The sequence below is a fragment of the Cervus elaphus genome, chromosome 25 (assembly GCF_910594005.1).
Source record: "Cervus elaphus chromosome 25, mCerEla1.1, whole genome shotgun sequence".
NCBI lineage: Eukaryota > Metazoa > Chordata > Mammalia > Artiodactyla > Cervidae > Cervus > Cervus elaphus.
This window is the reverse complement of record NC_057839.1, coordinates 17,198,758-17,220,137: the sequence shown is the minus strand read 5'-3', so window position 1 is coordinate 17,220,137 and position 21,380 is coordinate 17,198,758. Positions and strand designations below refer to the sequence as shown.

At 33.9% G+C, this 21,380-nt stretch overlaps 1 protein-coding gene across 4 annotated transcripts in view; it reads right to left on the bottom strand.

Annotated features, from left to right (window-relative positions):
- Positions 1-661: 661 nt before the first annotated feature.
- Positions 662-21,380, bottom strand: part of CENPK (centromere protein K) — a 32,898-nt gene continuing 12,179 nt past the window's right edge. For 2 of the 4 annotated variants that reach the window (XM_043887355.1, XM_043887357.1), the window contains 6 exons: positions 17,873-17,919; positions 13,502-13,584; positions 13,304-13,402; positions 12,850-12,976; positions 6,595-6,648; positions 2,104-3,000 (listed from right to left, as the gene is read on the bottom strand). In XM_043887355.1, the coding sequence (XP_043743290.1) occupies positions 2,842-3,000; positions 6,595-6,648; positions 12,850-12,976; positions 13,304-13,402; positions 13,502-13,584; positions 17,873-17,919 (569 nt within the window). In that variant the 3' untranslated portion in view covers positions 2,104-2,841. Of the gene's footprint in view, positions 3,001-6,594; positions 6,649-12,849; positions 12,977-13,303; positions 13,403-13,501; positions 13,585-17,872; positions 17,920-21,380 lie in introns of all 4 variants that reach the window. The other 2 variants (XM_043887359.1, XM_043887356.1) reach the window with 2 other exon arrangements.

Below are 21,380 nucleotides of genomic sequence, written 5' to 3'. Positions count from 1 at the left end.
ATCATATTTGTATGGGTCTACTTCTGAGCTCTCTACTCTGTTGCAGTGATCCATTATCTGCTTTTGCACCAACTTCACAATGTTGGTTACTACAGATTTACAATGAATCTTAAGGTTGCTGTCAGTTCTTCCACATTGTTCTTCTTCAATATGGCAGATATTCTGGGTCTTTTGTCTTTCCACATAAATTTATTCAACTCCCAGTACAATGCTGAATAGCACTGGTGAGAGGACACATTCTTGCCTTGTTCCTGGTCTTAGAGAAAAAGCATCTGGTTTCTCACCAGTAAGCATGTCAGCTGTACGTTTTCTATAATTTTTTTAAAAAGAATAATAATGTACAAGATTGTGGATGCTCTTTATCAAGCTAAGGAAGTTTCTATTTCTAGCTTGCTGAGAGCTTTCACCATGAATAGGTATTTGATTTTGTCATATAGCTTTTTAATAACCTATTGGTGTCATCATATGATTTTTCTATTTTCTATTTTGATAATATGAAGGGTTACATTAATTGATATTTGAATGTTGAACCAGTCTTGAATATTTGGAATAAATACCACTTGGCTGTGGTGCATAGTTCTTTTAATATATTGCTGAATTTGATTATTTTGTTGAGGATATTTGTGCCTGTGTTCATAAAAGATATCTGTAGTTGCCCTTTCTTAAAAAGTCTTTGGTTCTAGTATTAGGATAATGTAATGTCTGGTTTTGGTATTAGAGTAATGCCAGCCTCATAGAAAGAATAAGCTTCTATTTTTTGGAACAGATTGTACAGAACTGTCATCATTTTCTTCTCAAATATTTGATAGAATTCACCAGTGAAACCATTTGGGTCTGATGTTTTCTGTTTTGAAAGTTTAATAATTATTGATTCAATTTCTTTAATATATAGGCTTATGCAAAGTGGCGATTTTTCCTTGTGTGAATTTTAGTAGGTTGTGTCTTCCATAAAATTGGTCCAGTTCATCTAATTTATAACATTTATGAGAACAGTTATTCATAATACTCATTACCCTCTTAATGTTCCTGGGATCCACAGTGATGGCCCCTACATACAAGTTTTCAAAAACTGAAACATTTTCTCCAACATACTCAAAACCACACACACACACACAAAAACAACAACAAAAAAAACCCTTCAAGGCCTGTAAGCTTAGATGGGGTACAAATCAAGACTAATTCTACTGTAATTTACTTTGTTTATGATTGAGATGAAAAGTGGGCAAAAAACTGTGCTATATAAGAAGGCTGGATTAGCAAATTAAAAAGTAGGATGCAATCATCATAGTTTTCTTTAAAACTTTACACAAGCCCATGCACCCTAGAGCCCATGCTCGGCAAGAAGAGAAGCCACCACAATGAGAAGCCTGTGCACCACAACTAGAGAGGAGCCTTTGCTTGCTGCAACAAGTAAAAAGCCCGCACAGCAATGAAGACTCGGTACAGCCAAAAGTAACAAATAAATTAAATTATATAAAAAAAATTTTACAAAAGATGCTGTGATAAAAAGATCCAACTTAATAAGTGTGAAATCAAGACTTACCAAATAAATCATCAAATTGTTTACTGCTTTTATCTATTGATTTCTGTAATTCACAACACAGAGAAGTTCACAGACAACAGTATTATCTGCTCTGTAGAAATACTGTCAAACTTATTCTGCCACCACCATTTTCCTTTTTCTAGTAACTTCAAGGAATAGTAAGTTGCTCATTCCTTTGAATCTCAACTAGAGTATTCTAGTAAGGTATTTTTGTATGTCATCTTCCTGAAAAAGAACTTACAAGTTTTCTAAAATATAACAGCATTGTATTTTCTACAAAAGGGACACAGTTTACTTGGAAGTTTTTGCCTGTTTTAAGAGAGATTTAGTATTCAAGGTAAATAAACTTGAATAATAGAATGCAGTAGAAATCAATTTCAAAAAATAAAAATATACACCAAGTCCACTCTGAAAACTAATGATACAAAAAGTGTTTGGAATTCTCTAGTTATATGTATATACTTATACATATATGTAGTTTAATTATATTGTCACTTATTTAATTATATTGTCACTTATCTACCTATGATAAAGTCTATTTATTAAAATATCATGCCACATCCCCAAAAAAGCTAGAGAATTTTAAATGAGAATTTTATTTACAAAAATGTCACAGAGGATTAAAAAAATTTTATGAACACAATATCATTAGTAATAATTAACAGAATCAAGAAAGGTTTAATATATATATCACTTGTAATATAATACACATTAAAATAGTTTTCATGCTACCTTTATTCATTATTTTTTAATATTCCAATTTTTAACAAACCTAGAAATATTGTAGTACACATGGAACAGATGTACTATATACTTAAAAATTATGCTACATTATACATTAAGATACTAAGTCAGTTTTTTAACCTCCAGCAAATTATGGCCTTTCACCATAATTTATAAATTTAAAGGATGTAAGCACCAAATAGAACTTGAAATGCATAAAATAAACTGGCATATATTTTAAGAGAAAAACATTACATTAGGAATATAATTAACAAAGAATTTTCCAAAGAATACTGCAGAAGTAAGGTATATTTAAAGTATTATAATGATTAAGTCTAGAATGTTTTTTACTTATTCTTGTCAACTCAGTTGAAAACACAAAGCATTGACTATGAAGCTATCATTTTTAAGTGAATAGTAGATGGCAGCATGAGTCATTTTAAGCCTGAAAGGAAAATGGACTATATTATGGGCTTTGATTAGCAAATAACATTCTTTATCCAAGTAATTCTGTGTTTCCATTATCCTTGAATGACAAGATTCTTTATGTACTGTGTGAAAAAAACACCATCTTTTTACTGATGGAAGGCTTCTAATCTTATTCGGGTTGGATCTTCTGGATGTCTCAAGGCAATTCCATTACGCAGGAGCAGCTCAATATAAGGTGGCCAAAAAGAATCACTAATTTTGACATATGGGTCATGTGGAACACCAAATAATCTATTTAAAAGAATCTAGGAAAAAACATCATTCAAGATACATCTTACTTGGAAAAAAAAATTGATACAGATATATTAAAACAGTTTTTTTTTAACCAAAGAATGTTGATCTCTTTTCTCTTTGAATAATTGTTTAATCGCAATTTCTATGTATTAAATAGTTGATTCTCTTTTTTAAAAAACTACAAATATTACTGAATGGAAATAGCTTTAAAATCAATCTTTGCACCTGAATTTTTAAAACATTTCCTAAAAACTTGTTAAAAAGCATTTACAATTCTCCCACTTCTCTCAAGATTAATAATTTATGTTAGAAATTTGGTTATAACCATTTCTTCAAATTGAAAAACAAAGTTCAAAAAATTGTACACATCTTAATATTTCAGGGAAATAGAAAACACCAATCTTCCCCCTCCACTCAAAGCCACTTATTCATCTGATAAACCTTCAAAACAAAAATTCTATCATCATTATTTCCTTCAAATTATCTCAAACATCTTTGATCTCTTCACTAAGGATATTGAGAAGTTTTCAATACCTGTAGTAAATTATGTAAGACTAACATTTCTTGAACCACATTCCATGAAATTGATCTCCCTAGCAATGCTCTCAGCGTGGAGTAACAGGGTTCTGTGGTTAAATAAGCTCAAGAAAGATGCTAATATGCACTGAGAATGACCCATCTTTCCCAGATTCAGGGCATTAAAGAAGTTTTGTAAGAAACACACATTAAATATTTGAACATTAATATTCTATGAGATATAATGAAAAATGTTAAATATGTATCAATTATTACTCTACCTCCTCAGTTCCCACAAAGTGCCTTCAAAAATTATAAAACCAGGATTCATAGGGTTAAAAGATTCCTCAAGGGGTACATAATTAGTAAAAGATAATAGATTACAATCCATATCTTTGAACTGCCATGCCAAAGTTTTAACTTAAAGATATTATTTTTTTTAAGATATTATTTTAAGAAACACAGAAAAGGAAAAATAAAATTTATATCATAGCAGTAAAGAATCTGCCTGCAATGCAGGAGACAGGGGTTCGATCCCTAGGTCGGGAAGATCCCCTGAAGAAGAAAATGGCAACCCACTCCAGTATTCTTGCTGGAAAATCCCATGTACAAAGGAGCCTGCCGGGCTATATAGTCCATGGGGTCATAAAAGAGTTGGACATGACTTAACAGCTAACAACAGTAAAAGTGTCATAGAAATATAATTAAACTACTAAGTTCTCATCTCAATCACATTTCATGATAATATCAACACCACAATTTTTGTTTTTTAACATTCCAATTCTTAAAATTTCACGTGTCATAAATTTTAGCTAATTCTTCTTTTTTTTGGCTGTGACAGTGCAGAATCTCAGTTCCTCAACCAGGGACTGAACATGGACTGTGGCAGTGAAAGCCCAGAATGCTAACCACCAGGCCACCAGGGAATTCCCTAATTTTAGTTATTTCAAGAACCACATCCTGGAGAAAAAAGCTGTTGGTCTCATTTGTTTTAGGTATGATCATAAGAGAATATTATTCCCACTTTAGAGCAATTTGCTCAAATTTTAATATAATTTAAAATCTTACTTTTCATTGCTACATAAATAATATCAATCAAAATCCTACTAAATGCCAGAAATAATTAAATGTTAAAAATTCTACTTTAAAGTGAATATGTATATATTATTTTACTTTTCATTGAACAGCAGTATAAATTTAGTTTACAGTTATCATTGATAATACAAGCCTTGGTATGTAATGGCTCCTAAATCTAAGCTTTATATGGTATCCCATAGTGCACTATTCAAAAATTACACATGTATTTCCGAGTTAACTGTCAATACTTGCCACACATATGACAATCTTTATTTAAAAAAAAATCAAGTCATCCATGAGAAATGGTAGTTTTAGTTTCAGTATAAATTGGAAGTAAATTGGAATATGCTGAAAGATTCAAATTACAATCTAAAAAAATCTGTTGATGGGCATCCAGGTTGCTTCCATGTCCTGTCTATTATAAACAGTGCTGCGATGAACACTGGGGTACAGGTGTCTCTTTCAGTTCTGGTTTCCTCGGTGTGTATGCCCAGGAGTGGGATTGCTGGGTCATATGGCAGTTCTATTTCCAGTTTTCTAAGGAATCTACACACTGTTCTCCATAGCGGCTGTACTAGTTTGCATTCCCACCAACAGTGTAAGAGGGTTCCCTTTTCTCCACACCCTCTTCAGCATTTATTGCTTGTAGACTTTTGGATAGCAGCCATTCTGACTGGCGTGTAATGGTACCTTATTTGCATGAGACAAGTGCTCAGGGCTGGTGCACTGGGAAGACCCAGAGGGATGGGATGGAGAGGGAGGCAGGAGGGGGGATCGGGATGGGGAACACATGTAAATCCATGGCTGATTCATGTCAATGTATGGCAAAAAACACTACAATATTGTAAAGTAATTAGCCTTCAACTAATAAAAATAAATGGAAAAAATAAAAAAAAAATCTGTATTTTGCTTTTCAAAATAATAATATTCTATATTAAGATATCCTGAGGTATCAAAGGTACATGCTTTCTCTGCCTGACATTTACTTTTTTGTTTTTTTTTTCACAAATATCTTTGACCCTTAAAAAAAGTTTTTGAACTTTGGCCAAATTATCAACTATATTAAATACTTTAGATCTTGATATGACAACCTATTGCAAATTGGGTGAACAGGAAAGTAGAGGTACCATAACCACTTAGCTAGATAAAGACTTTAGTATTCAAAAACACTTAACTAGATAAATGAAGACTTTAACTAGACAAAGACTTTTCATAAAATTACTATGAAGCAACTTTTCTGAAATCACTTTATTCTAACTTATCAATTATTTTAAAAAGTCACATTAATTGTTAAACAGCTCTTCACAGACCATCTACCTTCCTGTTCACCCAATTTGCAATAGGTCGTCATATCAAGATCTAAAGTATTTAATAAAGTTGATAACTTGGCCAAAGTTCAAAAACTTTTTTTAAGGGTCAAAGATATTCATTTAAAAAAAAAAAGTAAATGTCAGGCAGAGAAAGTATGTATAGATTACATAACAGCAAAGGGTTTCACTGTGTAGATACTAAATAACATCATAAAAATTTTCTTAAAGTAATAATCTGGAATACAATTAAGGGTAAGATTTTAGTTTCATCTTCTCTTAAAAAATATTCTTTCTTACTACACAGAAAATAGAAACTAATTTTATACTAAAGATAAATTAATATATGTAATAAAATTTGGTGTATACCTTAAAAACTAAAGCAGCCTTTTTTTCTTTTTCAAACCTGAGTATGTGCCTGTACTTAGTCACTCAGTTGCATCCAACTCTTTGCAATCCCCATACACTGTGGCCGGTCAGGCTCCTCTGTCCATTGGAATTTTTCAGGCAAGAATACTGGAGAGGGTTGCCACTTACTCCTCCAGGGGATCATCCCTGTTCAGGGATCAAACACTCATCTCCTTCACTGGCAGGTGAATTCTTTACAACTGAGCCACCTGGGAAGCCCCAAGTTTGTGTATAATTGCCGATAAATCACTAATCAAGACAAATCTTGAAGACAAAACAACTACACAAAACACTTACCTCTAACATTTCATGCAGTGTTATCAGCTGTGCAGTTGATTCTTGAATGTCTTTCTTTGAGGGAAGTGTGAATAATAAGGAATTAAAATTTCAGTTCTGACAATGGCAAGCTATTAGACTATTAAAAATTTTTTTTAATCTTTTAAATTAATATCTCTCGATTGCAATGATACAAGATATACTAAAACCAAACATTTAAAATGAGATGACTTTAAAAGAATTCTGTGGGGAGGGAGGTGGGAGGGGGGTTCAGGATGGGGAACACATGTACACCCAGGGCAGATTCGAGTCAATGTATGGCAAGACCAATACAATGTTGTAAAGTAAAATTAATTAATTAATTAATTTATATATAAAAAAAGAATTCTGAAAGAAAACAACCTGTTGTACTAAATATTAAGGTTCATAAAAATACAGCTGAAACATTCTCTAAGACAGGGAAATCTTTTGTAATTACTAAAACATACAATTCAGACTATCTACCTACCTATCTATAAATACATAATAGGTAAAGTATATTACACATATTATATATACTCATATAAAGGGAAATCTAATTTTTGAACCTCCCCAATCGAAATATCAAATGACATTTTAGACTGAAATGATACAGTTTCAGGACAGAAAACTTGCTTCCTGGGGAGACTTGCTCATCTTTTCACAGTTCTTGATGGTTCCTAATATTAACTCAACTCACTAGTTCTTTTTTTCCTGGAAAGACAGAGAATAGATCTCATTCCAGTTCCATTCTAGAGTTTCACTGTGTCTAGCTAAGATATGTCTCCTTTATTCTTTAATGTTTTAAACCCAAGAAAGATATTTTATGTACCTCCACTAAATATCATTCTATTTTATTCAGACTATACTATTTTATCATGGCAATTAAAAAATACAGTTTTAATTTTGTCATCCAAAAAATTTACTCTAGTCCTCTTCAGTTTCATATCATTTACAAACTTTGATGACTATGTTTTCTACCTCTATCCAAATTACTGCTAAAAATGTTCAATAGGATAAGGTTCTATGGGAAATCTTCCAAGACGATGTACTAAGTGAAACCAGGAGCTTTTGAGTTCAGATATTCAATTAACTACATTTCCTATGATAGTGAAATCCAGTACTTTCCTGACAGCAGTCAAAGATTACCACAGAGTCCTTATAAGGTCTCATAGAAATACAAATATATAAAAGAAATAGCAAAATAATTCTGACAAAAACAAATGTGATTACTGAGTAAAGATGGTAAAGCTGGAGATATCATCTCCTGTCCCCCTAATACCTTACTAAATGGAAGAGAGGTAAAAAGCAGCATATGATTCACTAGTGATGAAAGCAAATACAATTACCAAACTGATAAAGAAGTAAGAAGCAGCTGCTGCTGCTGCTGCTGCTAAGTCGCTTCAGTAGTGTCCAACTCTGTGCGACCCCATAGACGGCAGCCCACCAGGCTCACCCGTCCCTGGGATTCTCTAGGCAAGAACGCTGGAGTGGGTTGCCATTTCCTTCTCCAATGCAGGAAAGTGAAAAGGGAAAGTGAAGTCACTCAGTCATTTCCGACTCTTAGCAACGTCATGGACTGCAGCCTACCAGGCTCCTCTGTCCATGGGATTTTCCATGCAAGAGTACTGGAGTGGGGTGCCATTGCCTTCTCTGAAGCAGCAGCTAGGCACAGATAAAAATATAAAGGTTTGAGACAATCAAAGAAAATGCAGAGAAAAATTATAATGAAAGGAAACAGAAAATGTTTAAACATCAAGATATGATAAGCATATAATAAAGGACAGAAATGGCAATATAGTTCTATAATAAAGGCAATATAACAACATATAATAAAGTACATAAACAGCAAGGACCTAAAGGAAACAGAAGAGATTAAGAAGAGGTGGCAAGAATACACAGAACTTTACAAAAAAGGTCTTAATGACCTAGCTAACCACAATGGTGTGGTCACTCACCTAGAGCCAGACATCCTAGAGTGTGAAGTCTCATGAGCCTTAGGAAGTACTACTATGAATAAAGCTAGTGGAGATGATGGGATTCTAGCTGAGCTATTTCAGATCCTAAAAGATGATACTATGAAAGTGCTGCACTCAATATGCCAGCAAATTTGGAAAACTCAGTGGTGGCCACAGGACTGGAAAAGATAACTTTTCATTTCAATCCCAAAGCACGGCAATGCCAAAGAATGTTCAAATTATGTTACAACTGCTCTCATTTCACACACTAGTAAGACGATGCTCAAAATCCTTCAAGCTAGGCTTCAGCAGTATGTGAACCGAGAACTTCCAGGTGTGTAAGATGGATTTAGAAAAGACAGAGGAAACAGAGAACAAATTGCAAAGATCTACTGGATCACAGAAAAAGCAAGGAATTAAAAAAAAAAAATCTATTTCTGCTTCACTGACTACACTAAAGCCTTTGACTATGTGGATCACAACAAACTGTAGAAAACTCTTAAAAAGATGGAAATGCCAGACCACCTTACCTGTGTCCTAAGAAACTTGTGTGGCAGGACAAGAAGCAACAGTTAGAACTGGATATGGAACAGCAGACTGGTTCAACGTTACTGAGAAAGGAATACGTCAAGGCTATATACCGTCACCCTGATTATTTAATTTACATGCAGAGTAAGTACATCATGCTAAATGTCGGGCTAGAAGATTCACAAGTTGGAATCAAGATTGCGGGGAGAAGTATCAACAAACTCAGTTATACAGAGGATACCACTTTAATGGCAGAAAGCGAAGACAAACTAAAGAACCTCCTAATGAATGTGAAAGCAGAGAGTGAAATGGCCGGCTTACAACCCAACATTCAAAAAATGAAGATCACAGCATCTGATCGCATCACTTCATGGCATATAAATGGGGGAAAACTGGAAACAGTGACAGAAATTTCTGGGGCTCCAAAATCACTGCAGATGGTGATTGCAGCCACGAAATTGAAAGATGCTTGCGTCTGGGAGGAAAAACTATGACAAACCCAGACAGCATATTAAAAAGCAGAGACATCACTTTGCTGACAAAGATCCATATAGTCAAAGCTATGGTTTTTCTAGTAGCCATGCATGGATGTGAGAATGGAACCATAAAGAAGTCTGAGCACCAAAGAATTGATGCTTGCAAACTGTGGTGCAGGAGAAGACCTTCGAGAGTCCCTAGTACAGCAAAGAAATAAAACCAGTCAATCCTAAGGGAAATTAACCCTGAATATGCATTAGAAGGACTGATGCTGAAGCTGAAGCTCCAGTACTTTGGCCACCTGACGTGAAGAGCCGACTCTTTGGGAAAGACACTGATACTGGGAAAGATTGAGAGCAAGAGGAGGAGGTGGTGACAGGATGAGATGGTTGGACAGCATCACCGACTCAATGGACATGAGTTTGAGCAAACTCAGGGAGATAGTAAGGATAGAGAAGATGAGGTCACACAGAGTTGGACACTACCTAGCGACTGAACAACAAAAGCACTATAAAATATAATAAAATTTTCATGAAATGAAATGTGACCTAAATCTGCCCCAAGAAACAATATATCATCAAAGCAAAACTGATACTGAATGATCAACATGGTGACATATCCTCATTAAGTTACTGAAGATCAGACATAAAGAATCTTTCAGGCAAGTAGTCATGCCAGAAAACATCTGCAGGATGGCCTCAACTTCTCCACAGCACATTTCCATCTAAGAAAAATGGAGAAACCCACTACCAAGTCTTGTGATTTTTTAAAATCTCTGCCAAAGATAAGCCTCTAATTATACAGCAAACTATGTCAGCAGTTAAAATATCAAAAATAAAACACCCAGGAATTCTTCTTGAGCAAATTAATTGTTAAAGAAACCCATCATAGGAAATAATGGATTAAACTTAAAAACTCAAAAATCAAAGGTAAAATATGATAAGAATGGAATCTAACAATGTACAATAAAGACTAAATGTATACATGAATGATGGTATAGAACAAAATATAAATGCAATAAAACTGGGAAAGTTAAAAATAAAAAATCAATTTACTTATTTTAAATAAACTGAATGCACTTTAGATGTCTGGCCACCAAAACTGTGAGAAAATAAATTTCTTTTGTTTAAGCCACCTAATCTTTGGTATTTTGTTATAGCAGCTTGAGACCACTAATACATCCATTTTTCTAGCTTGACAGAGAAAGTAACCTATCATTTTGTAATATGTATCAATAGTTCATATACTTCATTTAAAAAAATTGAGCTTATCCAATATGACTTAACAAGTTCATGATAACTTCTGGTAATGAATGCTTCCTTTTAAGAATATCTCAAATCTCTGGTTCTATTAGTGGAGAACCTTAAGAGGTGTAAAAAAACCCAAAAAACAGTTAAAAAAAGGGAGACTAGAATCAGGAAATAAATCACTGAGTTAAGATTATGATTATTAAGGGGTTCAGGATGGGGAACACATGTAAATCCATGGCTGATTCATGTCAATGTATGGCAAAAACCACTACAATATTGTAAAGTAATTAGCCTCCAACTAATAAAAATAATTGGGGAAAAAAAAAGATTATGATCATTAAGACATAACGGATCCTAAATTAACTGAAATGGTTAACAGAAGCCTGTCAACAATTTCAGAAATGACTAATGGGTATAAATAATAACAGATAGAATCAGAAAAATATTCCATAACAAATGTAAAGCCTACTGATGATTACAAAGAAGAAAGAGAACAAACAAACACAGATTATAAGAAAACAAAACTTTCTCCTTTCCCTAGCATGTGCACAGTAATTCAAGAAACATGAACTCAGAGGTACTACAATAGGTATGAAAGACAGTACAAATACAAATATGAATTAAACAAGCAAGCAGCTCACAGAGCATGGTAGGTGAAGAGAGAGACATAAATTGTTACTATAAAATCATGTAATAAATGCTAGTAAGATGACACCTAACCTTCATTCAGTGCCTCATACAAAAGGTGTTTGAGTTGCTTTAAGAAGGAATTTACTATCCTCATCAGATAGGAACTCTTTTGTAACCAGAGGGAGTAGCACGTATAAGGCACAAAAAAGTGACAGGTCAAACTGTACATCTGCTCCAACAGCATGAATGAATGGACTCATGCAAGAGATGGATAAAGATGGAAAGGAGGCTACAGAGACAGACAAAATTCAGAATACAAATTCATTACTCTAAGGAGTTTATAGACTTCATCCCAGAGGGTGGGATCAAAAGTTTTATGTTGGGAAAAAAAGTTTTACATTAAAAAGATTAAAATATGTCTATTTTTAAATATCTGATTAAATAAACTATTAAATATGTAAAGTTTTAGGAAGATCATTCTGGAACCAGTTTCAATGCCTATCCTACGCCCACAAGTTCTTGTTATTTATACCCCATTTTGCTTTTTAAAAATGAATTAAAGTGCTTGTTTCCAACTTTCTGTCACCCAATGAAATATTTATTTGCTCTGTGAAAAAGGTTTACTTCATTAAAACTACTATTAAAATAGTCAATAACTTACCTCAGCTATAGGTATCTTCTGATTTTAAGTTACATATGTTTATTATAGAAAACTTGTAAAATAATGAAAATGAAAACAAAAACAAGTCTCACCTACAATCTTAGCCCCAGGCATAAAGCATTGTTACATTTTTTGGTACCAATTAGACTTTTTGGTATACAATTTAATCATATATGCTTTATCCTCTCACAAAAATTTGTTAGCATTTCATCAATTTCTTTGATATTATTATTATTTTTTTTCAATACATTATTTTTAAAAGCTCCATTTTCTCCACTATATGAATACAATGTAAAAAAAATTATATTTATAGTTTATTGACTAACTAGATTCCTTCTAATTTTTCAATAAATACCATAACGTGATGATGGAATACTTCTGTACATGTACCTATCTGTTTATATCTTTCAAAAGAAAAGAAAGAAAGAAAGAAAGTGAAGCCACTCAGTCATATCCAATTCTTTGCGACCCCATGGACTGTAGCCTACCAGGCTCCTCCATCCAAGGGATTTTCCAGGCAAGAGTACTGGAGTCGGTTGCCATTTCCTTCTCCAGGGGATCTTCCCAACCCAGGGATCGAACCCAGGTCGCCTACATTGCAGACAGACGCTTTACCATCTGAGCCACCAGGGATGCAAGCTTATATCTCTGAAGTGTGTATTAAACAAGAAAATTCATCAGAAAATTTACATTTGAACTTACTACATCAATTTCATATCTGAATATCTACAAGAATGTCTTCTCTACAACTTACCTTTTTCTTTTTAACATTTCTATCAGGCAGAGGAAAATGGTCTTCAAGAAACTCACCCAGGGTAACCAAGAGTTTCTCCTTATATTCTTTTATATCACGCATTCTTGTTTTCAGCTCATTAAAAATTCTAGAAAGATTTTTTTTAATTAAGATAATTTGTTGATAAAATACTTAGATATAAAGAATTGGTTACTCATAAAATTAATCAAACACTCTATTCAATCTTCATTGCTCAAATCAAATAACTAGCTTTATGAGATAAATAGTCTATTTAACATAGGAAAACTAAAAGTCAAATTATTAATAAAAGATTATGTAACTTTTAACAATTAGTAAAAGTCAGGGTAAGACAATTTCTGGTAAAATTCACCTGCTTTTCATCTATGCATTTCATATAACATAAAAAAGGAAATAATTTCTCCTATTTTGAAAACCTAGAACACAAAATCAATACCTTGATTCAGAAAATGTCACAACCTGCTGTTTCAATTCATTTTGTAGTACATTAAGAGATTCCAGTATCTGCTGCTGTTCATCCAACCATTTTTGCTCCCTTTGAACATGAAAAAGCAAAACAAACAATAGTCAAATAAAACATTAATGCTAATTCAATACATATAAAAGACTAATGGCAATTATGATATAAATATACCTTTCTAAGTCTTCCTTTAATTTTTCATTTTTTGACTGAATAGTAGATAGCACCAATTCAAGATCATGTCTCAATTTTTGGAACTAGAACAAAATAATTAAAATTAATTGTTTAATCTTTAATCTTGTAGATAGCTGTATGTCTGAACAATAGTGAAATTTACATACTAGGATATACATTCAGAAATCAACAGCAAAAAAAGGCTAGCAAAAAAGTCTTTGAAAGGGAAATATACACCAGGTACTACGTTCTATGTAATATTGCACTGTTAAATTAAAAAATATAAGAGGTTTTGAGCAATAAATTGCAACTTCATACTGAAAGGCAATTGTATGGAAAATTTTCAGTAACCAGGCATATTAGGTCTCTTTTCTAAGGAGACTATACTAAACAGACACAGATGAGTATCACTCATTGAACAAATATTTCTTGATCAATTGTTAACATTAGGTACTGTTGAAGGAGTCAGGGATGCAAAAGTGAACAGAACAAAGAGGGGAATCCAAACAAAGAAACAAACTTGAAACTCCAGAAAGGGATAAATACGATATTGTAAAAACAGGTCAAAGCAAGAGTACAGAAATGAGGAGCAGGGATGGCATTTTTAGGTATGATATAGACAACACTGATAACGGACTTAAATTAATAATCAAATAATTTATTTGAAAAATGTGAAAATTTGGATGCTAAAAATACACTTGCAAATGATCCATGGGTCAAAAACACAATCCTCAGAAAAATAAGAAATTATGATAAACTATTTGAAAATAAAAGTGAGATTAAACTTTCTGGAATAAAGCAAAAGAAGTATTCAGATAAGAATTTACACCACTAAAAGCCTGTATTAGAAAAAAGAAAGCTCTCTAAATCCAGCTTGAACATCTGGATCATCAAAAAAGCAACAGAGTTCCAGAAAAACATCTACTTCTGCTTTACTGACTATGCCAAAGCCTTTGGCTATGTGGATCACAACAAACTATGGAAAACACTTAAAGAGGTGGGAACACCAGATCACCTTACCTGCCTCCTGAGAAATCTGTATACAGGTCAAGAAGCAACAGTTAGAACTGGACATGGAACAACAGACTGGTTCCAAATCAAGAAGGGAGTGGTCAAGGCTGTTTGTATATTGTCACCCTGCTTATTTAACTTATATGCGGAGTACATTATGCGAAACACCAGGCTAGATGAAGCACAAGCTGGAATCAAGATTGCCAGGAGAAATATCAACAACCTCAGATATGCAGATGACACCACCATTATGGCAGAAAGCAAAGAACTAAAGAGCCTCTTGATGAAAGTGAAAGAGTGAAAAAGTTGGCTTAACGCTCAACATTCAGAAAACGAAGATCATGGCATCTGGTCCCATTACTTCATGGCAAATAGATGAGGAAACAATGGAAACAGTGACAGACTTTATTTTTTTGGGCTCCAAAATCACTGTAGATGGTGACTGCAGCCATGAAATGAAAAGACACTTGATCCTTGGAAGAAAAGCTATGACCAACCTAGACAGCATATTAAAAAGCAAGAGACATTACCTTGCGAACAAAGGTCTGTCTAGTTAAAGCTATGGTTTTTCCAGTAGTCATGTGTGGATGTGAGAGCTGGATTATAAACAAGACCGAGCTCCGAAGAATTGATGCTTTTGAACTGTGGTGTTGGAGAAGACTCTCGAGAGTCCCTTGGACTGCAGAGAGATCCAACCAGTCCATCCTAAAGGAAATCAGTCCTGAATATTCACTGGAAGGACTAATGCTGAAGCTGAAGCTCCAATACGTTGGCCACCTGATGTGAAGAACTGACTCATTTGAAAAGATCCTGATGCTGGGGAAGATTGAAGGTGGGAGAAGAGGACAACAGAGAATGAGATGGTTGGATGGCATCACTGATTCGATGGACATGAGTTTGAGTAAGCTCCATGAGTTGGTGATGGACAGGGAGGCCTGGTGTGCTGTAGTCCATGGGTCACTAAGAGTCGGACATGACTGAATGACTCAACTGACGAACAATGAGGTGCATGTATCTTTCTGAATTAGTATTTTTGTTTTATTCAGATATATACCCAGGAGTGGAGTTGCTGGGTAATATGGTAGTCTAGTTTTTTTGAGAAACTGCCTTACTGTTTTCCACAGAGAATGCACTAATTTATGTTTCCAAGAGTGTTTGAGGGTTCCCTTTTCTCCATGTCCTCACCATTTGTTATTTGTATTCTTTTTGACAAGTAATACTGACAAGCGTGAGCTATTATCATTTTAATCAGCTTGTTTTTATTTTGGGGGGATTGTTTCCATGTGGCATTCAGGATCTTAGTTCCCCAACCAGGAACTGAACCCAGGCCCCATGCAGTGGAAATGCAGTGTTAACCACTGGACTGCTAGGGAAATCCTAGCTTTTTTTTTTTTTTGGATGTTGACTTGTATAAGTCATTTATATAAGTTGGATATTAACCCCTTATCAGTCATAGCATTTGGTAATGTTTTCTCTCATTCAGTAGGTTGCCTTTTCATTTTGTTGATGTTTTCTTTTGCTGTGCAAAAGCTTTTAAATTTAATAAGGTCCTATTTGTTTACTGTTGCTTTTATTTCCTTTACCTTAGGAGACAAAGCTAAAAAAACATTGCTACGATTTATGTCAGAGTGTTCTATCCATATTTTCCTCTAGGAGATTGATGGCTTCTGGTCTTACTTTTCTGTCTTTAATCTGTTTTGAGTTTACTTTGTATATGGTGATACAGAATGTTCTAGTTTTATTTTTTTATTTATGGATGTCCCAGCACCACTCACTGAAGAGACAGTCTTTTCTCCATTGTGAATTCTTCTCTCCTTTGTTGTAGATTAAATGACCAAAAATGTGTGGGTTTCTTTCTGGACTATCTTACATGTCTACATTAGTTCCTTGTTAGTGTAGAGAAAGGTAATATATCTCTTTGTATTAATTCTGTATCCTGAAACTTAACCAAATACACTGAAGTGTTCTAGTAGTTTTCTAGTAGTGTCTTTAGGATTTTCCATGTATAATATCATGTCATCTACAGTGATAGTTTTACTTCTTCCTTTCCAATTTAGCTTCCTTCTATTTCTTTTTCTTGACTGATTGCTGAGTCTAGGACCTCCAACACTATGTTGAATGAAATTTGGTAATTCACATTTAAAGCTCAAAAACAAACTCCATTCATAAATTACTATTTGATGAACATCCATCCTGCTTTCCACTGGGAACCCCCCTGTACTAATACTCATAGACCTTTTTTCTAGGGCCATTACATTTTCCAGAGGTTATTTTAACTCCAGTTTGAGGCTACTTTTATACCATACTGTAGGACCCCTAAAGGAAATCAACCCTGAATAGTCATTGGAAGGACTGATGCTGAAGCTGAAGCTCCAATATTTTGGCCACCTGATGTGAAGAGCCAATTCAATGGAAAAGACCCTGATGCTGGGAAAGATTGAGGACAAGAGGCGCAGGGGGTGACAGAGGATGAAATGGTTGGATGGCATCAGTGATTCAATGGACAAGAGTTTGAGCACTCAGGGAGACAGTGAAGAACAGGAAGGCCTGGTGTGGTACAGTTCATGAGGTTACAGAGACTGGGGCACAACTTGGCAACTTAACAACAACAAGGGAGCCCTGTAGATAGATCAAGGGAAGGAGCTGGTACTTCCACCACACAGTATTAAAAATGTTAACTTGAACTTTCTGACTTTCGACCTCATACCAATCTTATTAAACCTGGTGTGCTGAGGTCAAAGCCTCAATAGTTTAATGTCTTCATATAACATACCTCCAGTTTCAGGTGTGTGGGTGAAAGTTAGCCACTTGATTGCAAGAAAGAGAGAAAAGGCCTAGAGGTCTGTTCTTACTTTAAAAAAAATCTTATTTTAAGCTCTACAGTTGAACCCTGAATTTTCAAGTACCAGGTTCCTTCAAATACAAAGCCTTTCTTCAGTTCTATTTGGCAGATTCTGTCTCTAAGAATATAGATATTTATCTATTTCAATGCTCTACAACTTTGTTTAAAATTCTTGTTTGCTTCTATCTTACCTCCTAAACTTTGATCTAATAAACTGATGCTTTAAAAAACATCTTTATTGACCTTTATGTTAGGCTTTAAGGACAGATGTTTATGTATAATCATTTAGTTATATTTAAACTTTTAGCATTTATTATGAAGTTTAATCAACAAAAATTAAATACAAGAGTAAAGTTTATATATTTCAAAATTCAAATAATCTGAAGAATCCTATTCAATAAAACATAATTAATACAATTTTAAAATAGTTTCATCTCACTTGCTATGGCATGAACTTATCCAAAACACTTTTTGTCATAAGCTATTCTGGATTACTACAAATTCATTCAGTGACTTACCTCTTCTTTTCCTAATGTTACCAGAATTTCTTCATTCAGGGGAATCACTACAGTAACAAAACAAACAAAAATTATACATATGCTTAGTTATCTCTCAAAAATTAAGAATTTGATTTTGTAGTTTCTAAGATACTGCTTTCCCTTTTCATTTATATACAATAGAATGTTTATGAGATGTATTCAGTTTTTATAAACATTTTTATTTAACACCTTTGCATATATAGCCAAATTATATATCACATTAGACAAATGTCATATTTTCACATTTTGTTTTCAGTGCCTTTTTCTCTTATTTTCCCAATCCATCAAAAACAAAATCAATATTCTACAGTGTGTTTCTTAAATATTTCTCGCTGGTTAAATGATTCTATGCATACAAACATAGATCCAATGTATACAGTCTATGCATATTTGTACATATACAAACAAAGGATGATTAATTTTGTCATTCCCAGTTTTACTAGAATGAGATCATACCATACACATTACTCTTATTTTCACTCAACTAAACCCACATGGAAATCCTGTATATTCATCAGGAGTAAGTCAAATTCATAATTTTAAATCACTGCATAATATTCCACAGGGTAAGTTCATCAAATGTGTTGAGCAATTTCACTATTGATCAAGCACTGACTTTGTGTCTAGAGTTTAGCCTCAAAAAACAATGATGCAGGAAACATTCTTTTATTTATGTCCTTATACATTGATTCTTTCATTTCTGTGGGATAGATTCCCAGAAAGATTTCACAGAAGAAAATGTGTATTTTGAATTTTAAAATAGGATGCTAGATTCTTTTTTTTTTAATTTTCTGGAAGCAATGACTACGAAACAGCAAAAATATTATAAACTCTTCTAAAAATTCTGCCAGTCTGGTGAATATAAATTAATATTCTATTTTCATACAACAAAATCAAATCCTTATACTTACAAAAGTTCAATTCTTATACTTAATTTACTTTTCCTAATAAAGTATTACTAAAATTTCTCAAATGATACGCTACCAGAAACTTCCTAAGCTTTCTTCCATGCTAGAGGGTTTCTAACAGAAAAGAGCTATGTAATTCATAGGCCCTGTAGAACTAAATAGGACTAACTATAGGCAGCCCCGGGATAGCTATACAATGAAAAGGATTCTAAGAATATAAAGTTTAAAAATGTCCCTTTTGACAAGTGTGACTAAAAGTAGCACTTCATATTCATACAAATTTTTCAACCAATATGGCAGGCTCTAAGAATATAAAGATTTTAAAACTCTTTCCAGTATGGCAGCCTATGGGATTCACAAACTTAGGCAAGGTGGGTATTTGACCAACAAGTCAGTGTGTTCAGTGTTAGCAGTACAAGGTCTTTATGTAAGATTGTAAGACATCTGGAAGGTAGAGAGATATACAAGTGTGATGTTACAGAGAAGTCTGCTATGGATATACAGACATGAAAGCTGTGGAAATTCTGTGTCCTCTCCCTATCCTTCCATCCATTCCCACTCCACCAAAATTCATATTTTGACGTCCTAAGTTCTAGTACCTCAAAACATGACTGTATTGGAGCTAGATCATAATTAAGTTAAAATGAGGTCAACAGGGTGGACCCTACTCCATTATGAATGGCTTATACAAAGAGATTAGAACACAGATGGGTGACCATGTGAAGACATAGGAAGAAGATGGCAGGCAGTCTACTGGTCAAGAAGAGAGGCCTCAGAAGAAACCAACCCTGCCAACACTTTGATCTTGGACTTCTATCCTCCAGAATTGTGAGGGGGGAAAAAAGCTTCTGTTGTTTAAGCAACTCGGTCATGCTACTTTGTTATGGCAGCACTAAGAAACTAATATAGAAGTCATTAATACAGATATAACACATTAAAATAGGATAATAAATAAATAATAAAAAAATAAAATAAAAAAATAATAATAAAAATAATATTTATATAAAAATATAATGTTGAAATAGCATATAGAGTAAGAAGCAAAAAGCACTGAACACCAACATTTTAATAGCAGAGTATGAGCGGTCTTTGAGATGCCCAATATAATGCTAGAGAAGGCAACAAGATATAAGGTTGAATGTAAATTAAAATCACAATTGTATATACATACATATCAGAGGTGCTGAAATTAAAAGGTGGTAGTGAAGACATAAAACAATGGTGGACATTGGCATGAACATAATATTAGGTTGAGCAAATGTAAATGCAGTTTCAGACCGTGAATTTTAAATCATTATAACTAGGCTCAAACATATCTTTATTAATCAAAATAGGAACCATTTACAATCAATACATTTTTGCCAATGAGAAAAAAGTTAAGTTTACTCCTGTAGCATAAAAATCCAGGCTTCAGGATTTGACACTCTTGGAAAGCATTTTCTGCCTCCTGCTGGTTGTTTTCCCTGCAAAAGTTGTCAAGATGCTTGAAGAAGTGGTAGTCCATTGGCAAGAAATCAGGTGAATATGGTGGATGTGGCAAAACATCGTAGTCCAGTCCATTCAACTTTGGAAGCACTGGTTGTGTGCTGTGCAGTCAGGTGCTGTTACAGAGAAGAACTGGGCCCTTTCTGTTGATCAATGCCAGTTGTAGGTGCACAGTGCATCTCATCAATTTGCTGAGCATACTTCTCAGATGTAATAGTTTCACTAGGATTCAGCAAGCTGTAGTGGATTAGACCAGCAGCAGACCCACCAGTGACCATGGCCTTTCTTTGGGCAAGTTTGGCTTTAAGTGCTTTGGAGCTTCTTGTTGGTCCAGCCACTGAGCTGGTCATCACTGGTTGTCATATAAAATCAACTTTTAAAATTACACGTCACAATTAGATTGAGAAATGGTTCATTGTTGTTGCATACAGTAAGAAAATACTTAGAACAACAATTTTTTTTTTTTTTTACTTTCAGTCAGCTCACGAGGTATTCACTTAACGAGCTTTTTCACCTTTCCAATTTACTTCAAATACTGAACAACCATAGAATGGCCAACATTGAGTTCTTCCACACCTTCTTGTGTAGTTGTAAGAGGATCAGCTTCAATGATCCTTTCAACGAGTTGTTGTCAACTTCTGATGGCTGGCCATGTGCTCCTCATCTTCAAGGCTCTCATCTCCTTTGCTAAACTTCTTGAACCACCACTTCACTATACGTTTATTGGCAGTTCCTGAGAAAAATGCATTGTTGATGCTCCAAGTTATCTCTGCTGCTTCATCACCATTCTGAACTCATATAAGAAAAATCACTAGAACTTCCTTTTTGTCTAACACCATTTCTCTAGTCTAAAATAAATGTAAAATAAGCAGCAAGTAATGCCATTAGCAAAAAAAAAAAAACCCATAAAGCTAGAAATGTGCATTAAATGTATAACATAACCACATTTATTTAAGATTATATTCCAATATTAAATGGCAAGGTTCAACACTGCAAAACTGCTATTACTTTTGTATCAACCTAATAGTTTAGTTTAAAACAAGATAGTTTAAAACAAGAATGCAGATAAAATTGTTTAGGAAGAGAATGAGAAA